General features: G+C 37.1%; 2 protein-coding genes across 2 annotated transcripts in view; one reads left to right on the forward strand and one right to left on the reverse strand.

Annotated features, from left to right (window-relative positions):
• LOC135475067 (protein ELYS-like) overlaps positions 1-5765 on the reverse strand; it is a 37990-nt gene extending 32225 nt beyond the window's left edge. The window contains exons 1-7 of the mRNA XM_064754811.1: positions 5687-5765; positions 2964-3098; positions 2411-2670; positions 1963-2092; positions 1085-1228; positions 828-899; positions 537-645 (exon numbers count right to left, since the gene is read on the reverse strand). Coding sequence (XP_064610881.1) covers positions 537-645; positions 828-899; positions 1085-1228; positions 1963-2092; positions 2411-2670; positions 2964-3090 — 842 coding nt within the window. The 5' untranslated portion in view covers positions 3091-3098; positions 5687-5765. The remainder of the gene's footprint in view (positions 1-536; positions 646-827; positions 900-1084; positions 1229-1962; positions 2093-2410; positions 2671-2963; positions 3099-5686) is intronic.
• A 141-nt stretch (positions 5766-5906) lies between these two features.
• Positions 5907-14898, forward strand: part of LOC135475702 (uncharacterized) — a 52029-nt gene continuing 43037 nt past the window's right edge. Inside the window, 1 exon segment of the mRNA XM_064755633.1 lies at positions 5907-6277. Coding sequence (XP_064611703.1) covers positions 6235-6277 — 43 coding nt within the window. The 5' untranslated portion in view covers positions 5907-6234.

The raw sequence follows: 14898 nt of genomic DNA on the forward strand, positions 1-14898 counted from the left end.
GACACTGGTGGAAGTCATAAATGGTGAACTTCATGTAAGATTACAAGAATAAAAGTTTATGTAAGATGTAAGACTACACGACTAAGAGTTCATGTAAGACGACAGGACTAAGAGTTCATGTAAGAATACATGACTAAGACTTCGTATTAGTGATGGGAGGCATCTGCTACCACTGACTAGGCTACTCAATATCACCGTGTCCATGGTGTCAATCAAATCCTAATTCGGATTAAGGAGTATACATACTATTAGTTATATGGTTACTCAGTGATAGGATACGAAAATATATGGTGTCAGTAATCCTCATATATAGCGTTAATATGAAGATTACGATACCATTTATTTTCCGTAATCCTGAAAAGACCCATCAATTCAGTGCAGAACTGAAGACCCAACAAAAGGAGGTAACCTACACAGCCGACACATTCGACATCGTCTGCTTGATTCAAGAATATATCTGTGACTGTTGTTGTCCAATGAAAATTGAAATTGATGTGGAGTAAAGCTACATGCATGTTCATGACACACCCACTTACTCCAAAACCGGGTTAAACAACTTCCAAAGCTGGTAACATCCAAAACTGAAGCCTACGGCTAACTTCCCAGTTTGAGGAATATACTGTAAACAGGTAATGGACACATCATCTGGAAAATAAGATAAAGGTATGACATAATAATTTAGAATCAACTCAAATTAGAGCTATGTACATACTCAGCTTCAATCACCTAATCTCAAATTTATACAACACAGAAGAAACTATGATTACATGTGTGACATTCAAGAAGTCTTTCCTATAGCCAAACCCTTCAAAGTGTTACACACATACCTGCCAAGAACTTCTTGATGGAACTATCATCAGGTTTTCTGTACACAAAACTGCTGCGGTGGTGACTGTCTTCTGTGAACAGAAAATAAACACTCTGAAATTTTGCTTTATATAAATTTCTGTTACATCACAGTTACAGCTTTTACCAAGACCATTTTTGAACCTTTTCTTCGTCATTAAGACCAATAACTAGTTAGGGTGCTAGCAACAGTGTTAGTCAGTCTGATCATTCCTCATTGGTTTCTGCCATGTCTTACCATCCAGAAGCATGCATAGGTGCTGTCCCTTGGACATGGCATGTTGTCGTTTGGCAGGTACGTCCTTAGTGCGAGGTGAAATGATGCATAAACCAGAAGGTAGAACAGGACCAGTCCTCATCACATACTCATCCAGACCCAGATCTGCCAGCAAAAAGATATCTATATCTGACAGGTATTTAAATTCCAAACAGAAGGCCTAGTTGTTCTCACATACCACCTTAGCAGAATAACTTTCTCTCACATATACATGTACATAAGCTAATTTCAGCTGAAGCCTAGAAAAAGGATTGGAAGAAATCATGCCAAAACCTAGAGAAAATTCAGCATTTTGTCAATACAGTTTTACACAATTACAACCAGTCTATCTGGCCAATGGCTGGTTATTTGAACCAGGGTGAGTAGATTGTTGTCAACTATCTGCATGTAGCTATAATGAACCCTGAAGACACACTGACAAAAAGACAAAAATCGGCATCACACCTCAGAAACACAGAAAGCTTCATTTCAATAATCTCCCTTATCACATGACTTAATGCAAGATTAGTTTTTGAGCTGTGAAACTAGGAGAAGAGGGACCTTGCTCTTGACTGCCTCTAAAATGTTGAGAGATCTTTTATAAAGTTCATGTTTTTCTTCTATATTCAACAGAGTTTGCCAAAACTGTCCGTTGTACATCTAGCTCTTTTTCAATAGGGAATTTTTAATCTTGCTCCAAATGGCATAAAAACACTATATAATGTATAATATATGAGCTTTCTAAATCAGTTCACAAAATAACAATGCGTCTTGAAGGTTGGTCTACAAAAAGTTTCTGTTACTTTAACTTCAAAACTGACCATCAGCCACACTCGAAATTTGGCTTAATCACTTCTTACCTAAGAAGTAAACATAGCCGCATATGGTGCCCACTGCAACTACTCCACAGAAGTAGCGCAGCTGTTCACAAAGAGCCCATCCAGGAACCGAATCCCCCCTTGATGTGCAAACAACTTCTACAGTAGATATCTGTGTGAAGAAGAGAGAAGTAAACTTAACAATCTGTCTACAAGTATTTGCCCTAGGACACAGTGATCAACAGAACAATCTGATTGAATTTGGTGATTCCCTTACTACAGATATAACAAACACTTGCTTGTTTTCAGCGCAAATACAAATGATCTGATGATAGATCTCACACAATCTTACTATTACATGACTGGAACCATTATCTCAGCTTACAACATATACAGCTGAAACAGATACAGTTAGAGGGTTAGCCTTTACATTAAAAATGAGTGAATGACAGCACTTTGTCTACTTCATTTCTTAAAGGCTTTTGCTTACCCTTTGTGGAATTTCAATTGCCTGTATGACCTTGGAGGTGAAGAAGTTAAGAAGACACAGCATGCCAGCACCAGGGCCTGTTTCCATGCCAACCAACAGGTGACAATTGCTGCCTAGCCAACATTCTTTAACACAAGTGACCTTTGCACCCAGATCATTGATTTCTGTGTCAAATCTTTTACAACCAATCAGATTCCCTGTGGCTAAGGACAGAACTTCTACCACAGTGTCTTCTCTTACAACACAGCCAATTCGTCCATCTGAAAAAGACAGATCACCAACATGAACAATACGTCTTCACGATTAATGTGGCAAAATCTCATGAGTCAACATATTTATTCTTTGTCAAAGTTAAAAGTCAAGTATTTTAGGCCATGACATCCAAGATGCCTGGTTTTCCTAAATACCAAGACGGTACAATGAACTGCTAATGTTTAGATAAATCACAACAAATTTAATTTCTTGTGGTAAATCTATTTCATGTATTTGTTATTTGTGAAATAACTTCCACTGTCAAAAAGTGCACATAAATCATATACATGCACTCATTTACCTTTAAAAACATAGGCCAATGGGGTCCTGTCTTCTTCCTGATCTCCTTCCACTAGTAATCTCCCTTGGGATGTCTGAAACGGCCGTAGTGCCTGAATGAAAGCAGAGGCTGGCCCCGTCGGAGGCATTTTCACACCTGCTTGCAGAAAGCACATTAGAACTGCATTTAAAAAACATGTAAAACGAAGGCATTTGAAGTGTCAGAGAACTAACCGACTTCACATGAATTAAAATACGTTGTGAACGATCGTTTTGATAACGCATTGACTGTGGTTTGTTTCGGTAGGAAACAATAGGGAGATTCTGTTTACGGCTAGTAGTAGAGCTAGAAAGGAGAAAATGAGCTCTTCTTTGATGATGTGTCTGCGGCATATAACATTTAATTTATTCCAAGGCTGGTCCAAACCTCAACAATGAACGTTTAAATCAACTGAACTAGATTTCATATTAAATTAAGGGGGCATGGGTGTACATATGTATATTATGTCATCGTATAAAAGAATATGTCCTTTACACGACGATCAGCATTATGAGGCAAACCATGCAGAGCCTGATCCCACTATCATAAGCAGGTTGCTACCAGACCTTATCATGACTTCTATGGTAAAATTTCCTACATGAGCCTACATGACACCAGCAGGCTGATAAGGAACAAAGGTGAGACAGCCGAAATTGTAGCATCCGTATTTGTGCAGGCCTGTCGTTTCATAACAAACACATGCTAAGTTACTAAGATGCAAGGTGACAAAACTCTGGCACTACCCCTAAATCAGTTCCTATTTTCAACAATTTCTGATTTTACCTGCCTCAATGTTAAATCTTTTAACTGAAAAATCCTGTCGGTCTATTTCGCAAGTGAAATGAAGTGGGCCTTTAAACCCACTCTAAAACGGCTAAACACATCGATTTCTTCTGTGAACTGAAGTGTAAGACCTGCCCAGAAAGTTTACAGCCCAGAGCATCAGTCTGGATTGACTGAAACTCACCACATGAGCAATTGGTCTTGACATAGCTTTTATAAAGTATTCAACAGTAATATGTGGTTGTCACTCTCATTCTGTAAAGGACACATCAAAATGATCAAAAACAAAGGGAGAAAAACAAAAACATCTGTGCATTAACTAAATTCTCTTCAAATATTATCATTACTTGTCAAAATAAACAAAGATTTCTGTCATCAAAAGCAATTCAAAATGAAGTCTGATTTGCTTTTTTGACAGGGTACTGATTACATGAAATTTACCGTGAAAATCAGCCACTGGTAATAAGAAAATAAAGAAACCCACAAACAGTGAGTTACCCCATGGAGTATTAACTATAATTATCTGTGGATAGACAGTCTACATATTCAGAGAGATAAAATACACTCCTACTTTATGTAACAATGAGTTTCCATTTTTTCCACAACAAAAACGGCTTAATCTCAGCAGCCTGAACTGATGTCCTGTCTGGCACACATTTCCAGGTTCAGCCTTTGAACAAAAACATGCTTTTATAGCGAATCAATGTCACTGGTAAATGTTCATATCTGGCAAAGAAGGTTTTGATTTGCTACTATAAACAGACTACCGAAAACGAAACCTGGAGACATCAGCGCCACCTGACGTCAGGTGGAGGAAACCAGTCAGGGCACATGCACTCAAATGCAGTCATTTGCACTAGACTAATGCCAAAAACAGAGTGATTGGAAGCCGAAGTAGGTCAAATTATTTGTGAGGACCGATTTGGTAGACACCAGAGTAGCTTAATGTGTGTCATGTTTGATTTCACATGCCCCTCTGTCTCCAAAAATTGCATTTTTAAATCTAATCTACGCAGATGGTCATTAATATTTTCATAAATGGAAGCTAACTCATCATGCGAACAGGTTGCTTCGCAGAATTTAGATATGTTAAAATTGAGTTTACCTCAAATTTTGAATATTTCTTTCTAAACACAACCTCAAATTGAACAAATGTAACCAGTTATTGAGTTTTTTATTCAATCAACAGACTGAATACCAGCTCGTACACATGACTTCTATGAACCCCTGCATTATGGTGGGAGGAAACTGGGCAGAGTTTGAGGGGAACCCACAGCCATCCGCAGGGGGCTGGAAAACCATCCCAAATAGAGGAAGCCAGAGTAAACTGGACTTGAACTCACAGAGACCGCATTGCAAGGAGGCTCCTTGGTCATTGCGCTGACGTACTAATCCCCTCGGCCACTGAAGCCTCCTATTCTCTTCAAATCTACACCAGAAATTAGCGTGCACTGCTGTTTCAGAGTGATCTAAAGGCTCCCCATTTCTTTCTGCAAGCATACTGCGGAATAGACCAACTGGATTTTCAGTTAAATGATTAAATATTGAGGCAGGTAAATAAAAGAAATTGTTGACAAAAGTCCTCAGTCCTCAATTTAATTTAACTACTGGTAAATGAAATGTGGTATGGTACCACAGGAGTGTGATGAACGCTTGAGCCGTGTTGAGCTAGTTTATCCCTTATTACTTTGTTTTAACAATCTCACTTGGACAGCGTGTTAGCCGCCTGCGTCAATGTCTAATGTCAGAAAGTAATGACGGCGCACAGTCTAAGTTAGCGTTGTTGTTGTCACAACATGACTTCGATGATCTGACTGCATTCACTACTCCTATTTTATTCTTCACATCGAGCAGTCAGCTTTCACTGCCTTTCCAAGTAGCTGAATGTGGGGCAATAACTTAGACCGTTTAAGGATACTTACAATCGGTGTATCTTTCAAGACAACAAATAAGACTTCGCGTCCACAAACATTTTTAGTTGTGCGCCATTTTCATTTTCGCCGGGCACGTGCGGAAATGAACCATTGCGCATGTTTGTACCCAAACCGGAAGTATTGCAAATAAAGCCGCGTGAACGGGAGATAATTCTGAAGCCGTCCTTTCGTCATCAGCTTATGTTTTTTTTGCTTTCGGGCAGAATGATTCGCCTGAAGGGCTTTGCTAATACTCCATTTTATACACTCAGCACGGGAGATAGCGAAGTTGATTTAGACGGTGAAGCGTGAAGTTTTGTTAGACGTTTGTCTAGGGAGTGTGTAAAACTACTAGTACGAGCATCTGTTGTCGACTGAGTGTGATTTTGCGTCACTTTCATTTTGAACAGCTGAACGAAACAGGAGGCTAATATAGCTGAGGAGGCCGGTGAAAGGCTAGCTGGTTTTCTCTTGATTTTACCTGTGAGGAAGACAGACATGTAGTAGGTTTACCTTGGCAATCGTGCTGCGGGGCGGCCAGCCCGAAACGTTCCGAGATGATTGTAGAAACTTTGAAAGGGCAAATGGAAAAGCTGGAGGGTAAGCTGTTATAGTCTCTTACCAGTTTCATACGGTATCTCATTATCTGTTTATCTTCATTTGTTTCACACTTTAATATTCCTAAGAACGAGGGCTGACACTTAAAACTGTAACAGAATTACAAACCTTTCTCTACTCACAGACCAAGTGTCTTATGACAGCATGATATACATGACTATATTCGCCCGGTAATGAATATGCTCTTTTTAAATAATTAGAAACCAGCAACAAGTGACGTATCTGTATGATACTATCCATTTACACCATCATAATATTCATGTAAGACTAATGACATTTGATTACTTGTTTTTATCACCCATCCACACATCATTTTATCCCACACAGAGAACTTGGTATTTCATTATCTGTCTGAATTTTACTTAAATTTTGACACAGGTGGCATTATGGTAAAATGAATGATAATGAAAATTGTTTTGCCACCGTGACAAATTTTGCAAAATATGTCGAAGGGAAATAAGGAATCAAGTATTATTATTTGTCCTAATATGTTCAAGCCTTTTTTTGAAATATGTTATTGTGTGTATTGTCTGTACACAAAGATATACAGTACCTGAAGTCTGATGACCATATATTTAATTTACTTGTATAAAAAGGACGTCTATCCTAAACAAATGAGTAAACAGGTTCACTTCTTGTTGAACTTAGTGCGATATTCATTTGAAATGGGGGTTCCAAAACACAAATCTGTTTACAATTGCATTCTTGCAGTTTTAAATGTTTTAAATTTGTGTGACTACCTATTTCTTTGGTAGAAGTTTTAAATTTAGTACATGTTAACCATGTGAACTAACACAAAAGAGGAACACGCCCACATGTGTGTCCCCCAGCCTTTTTGTTGATAACCTCACCAGAACTGTGTATTTGGAACAAAGTTATAAATAGTGCATTCATGTCTGGCTTTGGCGGGGTCAAATCAAAAATAGCCTGATCACTGGACACATGTCTGTACTTGGTGTTTTATATAAAATAGACCTGGTCATCTGTGACACACCTAAAATCAGCAGTACCGATATGCGGTATTGAGACTCACTGCAGACCGAAATACACAATTGTTAAATGTCAACATACCCATGAATAAATTATGTGTTTCACAGTGTTAGTTTCACAATATTTTTTCTTCTGTCTGAAGCTCTTTCAACCCAATTCATTTCATACCACTTTATTGTTTGTGACACTTTATACATGTGTCTAAAATATCTCTAACTCTTCACCAATAATTTCTCTCTTTTCATTCTGTAAAATTGATCAGCTGTGATAGTTATGTGGCAGTGTGTCAGACTATTTCTTCATCTCTCTGCATGACAGCTGTCATAAAAGTAAACTGGTCTTGAGTATGGCTTAAAGCCTTAACCATATCAATATAAAAATTGGAATCTACTTACATATACATGTGTTCAGTGTTTTTATTTTTTAGTTCCATAGACTTGTATATACATATGTAGTACTTGTTTCCATATTAATTTGCTTTATCACAATTGAATTAATATAATTATTAGGTTGTCATTTTAGTAAATGGGTTTAATGTCAAAAATATTGACAGTAGAGAAATATTATACATAAGACACTTAAAAAAATATTTACATGCAGTAGAATTTTTCATTTTAAGAAAATGTTTTTTATATATTTTTAATTTTACAGTTTCAGACTATTTAGCAAAAACATGGTACATTGTTTGGTGATTAAAACTATGTTAATTTTGGCTACCGACAATTACTTTGGATAGGATTCTTTGTCTTGTAAAATGAACAAAATTTAATTAATTAAAGGATTTTATTTAAATAATACATGTATTTCTCCCAACAAACTGATGACCAATCTGGCCTTTTCTTGTACAGGCCTTTAAGGAACTAACCGTTTTCCTCCACCCCTTGTCCTAGCCACTGTCTTCTAAGCAAGATACGAACCCTAATCAAATAAAAAGATGATTCAATAACTACTACCAATATGCACTCGTTGAATTTCTGAAGAAAATTCTAGTGGCTTTATATAGTGGCTTATTTTGCTCAAGGTTGACAATAAAATAAAAAACCAAGTTATGTCATAATACTTTCATAAAACATAGAGAGCTGTGGGACAGTAAAATAAAAACCAAGTTATGTCATAATACTTGCTTGTTTTAATTGATCCATGATTTGTACATGTAGTTTACTCAGCTTGTAAAACTTATATATATATATATATATATATATATATATATAACATTATCCTTATTGAAAACAATTCAATATATTTACAAAATTAGCTTAGTTTGATCCTTTTAACTTGGTGATATACTATTTAAACGTTGAAGCATATGATACAAAAGCTAGAAACATATTAAAATAAAATAGCCTGTGTTTCATCTCACAGACAGAAGCGGATCTACCTGTCGTAGCCTTTCCTCTGTTAATTTTGAAGCAAGAATGTAAGAAGCTGAATTGAGGTGCACAAACCTGTTATATTTTTTTATGACTGATCCTCATTATATTTTTGATGAGCTGTAACCCCAGTGTCATAGACATGATGTACATTGTATTTTAAGTTGTGCACAGGTGCTAGGAGTCCTAGAAACACTGGAATTGCATGCTTACATTTTAATCTTGACCAGGAAAAGTTCAGGCGTTAATGATCATTAGCGACGCATGTTATTTTACTAAGTGTGTAATTTCACGCAATCTTTGATAGGATATATATTTAGCACTGTACATAAGTGTGTCTGTACTGTGCTCATTGTTGAATGAAGTCCCTTTGTTCTTCCATAACAAAGCAGGTCATCAGTAATTTACACAGGTATGCCAACAGGTAGCTGTTCTTGTCTCTTTGAAGTCTTCATTTACCTGGAGGACCAAATGAGGTTAGGCATGATTACGTGTTAAATGTGCGCTGCCTGTAGACGGGGGGGATTTTTGTTAAGTGCACACTGACCTAGACTAAAATTGGAGGCTTCTAAAGTTCAGCATGTGTTCAGAAGGAAATTGCATAATGAGCTAGGTAGAATGGGAAATTGTTTCTAATAATCATTCTTAAAGTTCTAATGTCAGTGGTACATATTAAAATAATGTACTACATGTACTTACAGCAAAGTTACATGTGTAACAGGTATACATGTGCATGCATGGGGAATGCAGTTCACCTGAATACCATGCATGGAGCCGGAAGGATTTCATGACCCATGTAATTTCCTTCTTAGTTAATTGATTACCCTGCAACTGTATGATGTTAACTCGTGCACATCTGGGAAACAATAATAATTTGTACTAATTGACCTCTGACACACACTCATTGTTCTCTACATAAAGTATGTCTTAAAATGGGCGCATAAGGATATGTGCAACACTGCACACATGAAGGTTGAATCCCTTGCCCTTGACAGTATCTTGACATTTTGATATTTTAGTCAAGTGTACTTTAGGACAGATATGTGTATCCTATCTTACCCAGCACTTTAGGAAGAGAGTTAATCATGTCAACTGACTGATGGCGTTAGTGTGGTGCTTGTTGCGAACAGGATGTAACACAGAACACTGTCAGCAAGAAGATGTAAAGCATTTTATTTACTGCTTTAAATTAATAAGAAACCTGGGCCCTGGCTAGCTTCAAAGGTTGAAGTACTGGCTCGCTGCAACAGCCAGGTACTTAATCAACGTGTTCTGGTTTCAGATTCCAGCTGTCGCTGATTCTGTTGCGGCTTTAAAGTCCAGGAGTTTACCTGTTACCTGGCAAAATACGGTGGTTTGCCTAGACTGCTCCAATTTCAGCCACCAAATCAAATAAATAGATTATAAGAAATAGAGAATTTTTATTGATAAAATTTGTTTTAGAAAATAATTGCAGGTGTGCATGTGTCTTTCTTATAGAAGATAAATACACGTTTACAGAAAAATCATGTATATCACAAGTACAAACATACAATATTTATGACATTGGAGCTGTTGGCCCTCATTTTAAAGTTCATCATGTCTGTACTAATTGTGCATGTACACCTAAACGTTCGGCTGGGTTTGATTCAACACCACTCAATATGACACTGTTTGTGTACATATTTGTATGTGTATGTAAAATGTGTACTAAAAGTCAGCTGAGTGGAAGGAAGGAAGTTTTGATCAGTATTGATGTTGGTTGGACTAATAGTCAGATGAATATTTATGAGTGGGTTCCCCCCTTTGATCCTCTGTGACCTTACCATTAGGTGAACTCAGGCATGACAGTCGCCCACTTATGATCTAACCATCCAGGAATTTGGCACAAAGAATGTCGCAGAGTGTTCATAATTCCTGGTATACCTAGGTCGACCTAGATACTTTGTACTTTGTGCTTTGTGCGATATTGGAAATGCAAGTGGTTTCACGTTACCATGACCAGTATGTTTTTGACATAGCTACGTTCAGGCTGTGCAACTATATACTGTGATTGTTTGTGTTAAATGTACAACCAGCTGCATACAGTTTAAAAATTTAGTATGAGACATTTTGAAACATTCCAGAGTTCTATGGAGTGCAGAAAAATAACTTGCATATTTTTATGAAGCTTGCATCTTCAGTGACACAAACAAATCCTTTAATAATTATATGCATAAATTTCACTGAAGAAAGAGCTTTAATGGTTGAAAAGGCTGAAGATTTACAGTATTTCTGGAATGAAAAGATTGTAATTAAAATACTTGGAAATTTCAAAGGAGTTATCTTTATCACAGTTTTACTAACCTTAGTAAAATGTTTCCAGAAGAGTGTTTTATAATTTTCCGACCATTTTCCAAACCTTGCATGTGAAGATTTTCTTTCCTTCAAATGGCTCATGTATATGAATTATCTGTTCATAAGTAATGAAGCCATCATTCATGTCCTTGGATCTGATGAAAACTGTTTCCTACTTTATCTTGATCAGGGTTTTTTTTTTTTTCACCTTACCTGATTGTCTACTGTATCATTCTTGTGAGAGCTGTGTGGGGAAAGTTAGAGAGAGTAGATTAGCGGTATAGACTTATTGTATTCTCAGGTACATATCTACACTCAAGCATGACAAGGCTAACTTTTTTAGGTTTCAGAGCACTTTAGTATATATAAATGTATTTACTCTAAATGTGAGTAATTAATAATAATGTATAAATTCAATGTACATACACATTTATTCATGTATTGATTTCTTTATGAGATTAGTGTTCTACACCGAACTCAATAATATTTCACTAAAACAACTATAGCCAGCATGGGAGGAAACCAGGCTGAGCTCGGGTGAAATCCATTATTATCCACAGGTTGCTTGCAGACCTTTCCATGCACAACTGGAGAGGAAGTTAGCATGAGCTGGATTTGAACTCACAGCGACTACATTGGTGAGAGGCTACTGAGTCATTGTGCTGCTCTAGCACTCGGCCATGGGTTCCCCTTGGGGGTGGATGTACAAACAAATGCCTGCCAACTGCATGTATGCTGGTATATATGTATGTACAGGTTTTTTGTGGTCATTTTGGTTGATGGTAGGACATGGGTGAGGATAATGTCATGTGAGTATTTTGTGTCCGTAAATACCGAACTCACTCATATCATTACCCTGTGTTTACATGTATCACAAGACATTAGATTCTGTGTGTACTGATAAAGTTTGTAAATTTGTACGCCATGAACGTTAGGCTGTCCAGCCATGTAGTGTTTTTATCTCCATCATGCTAGATAGCTGTTAGATTCAAAATTGCTTTTTTATCCGCCAAAATGTGGAGAAATGAGGTTATTTCATTGTTTACTTCATTGTGCATTCTTGATGCGGCCTGTTGAGGTGCGTGGTGCTAAATATACATGCAGGCCTTATAGACCGCCCTCTGGTGACTGCCAAACTAATGACACCTTAGCCAGGACTCCCAAATAATAGATTGCCCTCTATAAAAAAAATACCCCTCATCAAATGTCAGATTTATGAGTGTGTTTTTGTTGTCGTTGGAAGAGGTCCTTGAAGGGCTTGAATTAACTAATGTGTACGTGGTTTTATAAAGAATCCATTATAATGCAAGCTTGTCCAAGACAGGGGGAAAAGTGGAGTGTGATGTTCATTGTGAAATGGCTAAACGTTCTACAATGTAGATGGCGCTTCTCGGGCCTTAATATTTAACTGGAATTGTCAGACCTAAATGTGTGTTTTATTCATAGGGCTAACTGCTTCATCAAGATTTGCGGCTGAGAATTAAGATTAACGTGTAAGAATTTCCTTTCGTTTAAAATATGTACTATATTTGAGTGTGTTTTTTCTTTCATACTGTAAAATTTTATGTCATTTTCTTGTTTATTACTGATCGAAACCGAGAATAATCAAAGAGAAAATACAGCACCTTGTCACCTCACACACACACTCCATGACAAAAACTTTCACCTCTAAGACCATTTGTCCATTGAGGACCATGATAAATTTAGGGCCGAATAAAACGATGAAATATGAATCTATGCTGCTACATTATGTATCCAACAAGCCTCCTGACTCTACATCTTAGCCGAAGCAGCGAGAGCTGCAGGATTACACGACCTCCTTGGATGTTGTATATAATAACACCGATATAGATTATTTATTTCAAAGTTTTTCTTTATATTAATGCATATAATGAAAATGGCATCAGCTGCCAGAATTATCAAGTATTTAATTTATTTGTTTATTTGATTGGTGTTTAACGCTGTACTCAAGAATTTTTCACTCATGTGACAGCAGCAATCATTATGATACGAGGACACTGAGCAGATACCGTGGGTTCCTCGGGTTGCTGACAGATCTTCCTACGCACAAGTTTTTAAATGTTGGACACGGTATTGAATTGCCACACTTGCGTGTAAGGTACATGTACATACATGGGCCAACTCGGGTCACTGGAATAGGAAGTGTCTTTGTCCTATAATGTTTTGCCTGTGATTGTCTATATATATACATATATAATGTGACAAAAATCTCACTGTTATTTGATATAAGAGATCTTTAGCTATTGGTTGGAAACCCTGAATGTATCTCACATGCGTGCAAATGGCATACACTAATTCCTCAACATTCTTGCTTATGAAAGAGCACATGTCAGTTGCACATTTTTAATTTTATTTTGGAGACAAAGCTACAATGGTTGGACTGGCTAATTCCATGGCTTCACAAAAAGTGACATTTTATCTGTCTACACAGAATAATGCCTTCAAAATGTAAATGCCTTGCAAGCGTGCAGAAAGGTTGAAGAATTACAAGAACTGAAAAGCATTTCTCAAAAGATCCATTCCTCAAATAGTTTTACAGTTATCTGAAGGCCGCTCTGCCTACTGCATGGTTACTGTTACTAAAAACTAATCCAATCCTCACTGTCTTGGAGCGCAACAGACTGTGAGTTTTAGATGTTCAGTCATTGCTGGTACAGTGTGTCGCAAAACAAACATTAAAATCGTGATGAATCCTACCAATCAAATTTATTGGAAACATGATCAGTGTACAATGGGTTATTTTGGTGAGAAAATAAGCAGTGGTTATGCTAGTCCATTCAGCTTAGATTGTTGATATCATGGCGATGTGTGTTGACAAAATAAAATCACAGTGTATACATACATGTAAAGTCTTTGGCGATAGTCGTTAAAATGATTTTAATTCATGTACAATGTACATGAACCGCTATAGAATTTTTTTGCATGAAAAAAATGAGCTAAAAAGTTTTGTTTAAGGAAATACTTTTGTTATTGTCGCCTTTTCTATTAATTATATCTTCATAACTCTTTTTTTTTTTTGGCATCTCTTTTTTTCTTGCATCCTTCAAAGTTTGTCTATTGTAGGGTGTCTTGGCCATCGGTAACTAGAAACTCGGTCTCTGTCAATTGCCCTAACAGAGCCCCATTTCTACACTAATAGAGGACACCTATCCCTCATCAGGCCTCTAGGTGTCTCTCATGTGCAGAGCTGGCCAAACTAACAAATAATAAAGCCTTCCTGCCCTGTGTCCTGAAAACGACCGTATGTTATGTACTGTACATGGTTCATCAGTTCTGTATGTAGGCAGCCAGGTACAACAACCTATGAAATTCTGAAATTTGAGCCGCTACCTAAAGAGGTTTTGAAGCGTGAAAAGTCTTCTCTTAACTCTGTTTAGTAGATTTTTAGACATCTTTATTCAACAGCCAAATGTTCCCTCGTGGAAGGATAATTATGTGCCTCTGACGTCAAGGCCTTATATGAATAGCCAAGTTTAAATCGTGGCCATGGATGGATTTGTGTCTTGCAACACATATTTCATTTCAGGTGGGACTGGAGTGCCAATATTGCATGTCTTTCCTTGGATATTAAAACTTTACCACCATTATCCAGAGGTGGATACATTGTTGAACAGTCTCAGTGTGTTGAAAACGTGAAAGGAATATGTTTTGTGGCGAAGTAGTACGATATGTCTGAGGATATTAACAAAGAGTCACTGGATACATGTGGATGTTATGGCCTTTGATGTGTAATATCACAAATGAGATAAGGTCAACTGTCATTGTAAATTGGCTTGGATTTTGTAATTACTGCAAAATATTTAGTGCGAAATGGTTTGTACTCTGATGACAGTAATTTAGAGGGTTACCTGTACATGTGAGATAATTACACAAAGTGGACTTACAAGTGATGTACCGGTACATGCT

This window comes from Liolophura sinensis, chromosome 9, assembly GCF_032854445.1.
Source record: "Liolophura sinensis isolate JHLJ2023 chromosome 9, CUHK_Ljap_v2, whole genome shotgun sequence".
Lineage (NCBI taxonomy): Eukaryota > Metazoa > Mollusca > Polyplacophora > Chitonida > Chitonidae > Liolophura > Liolophura sinensis.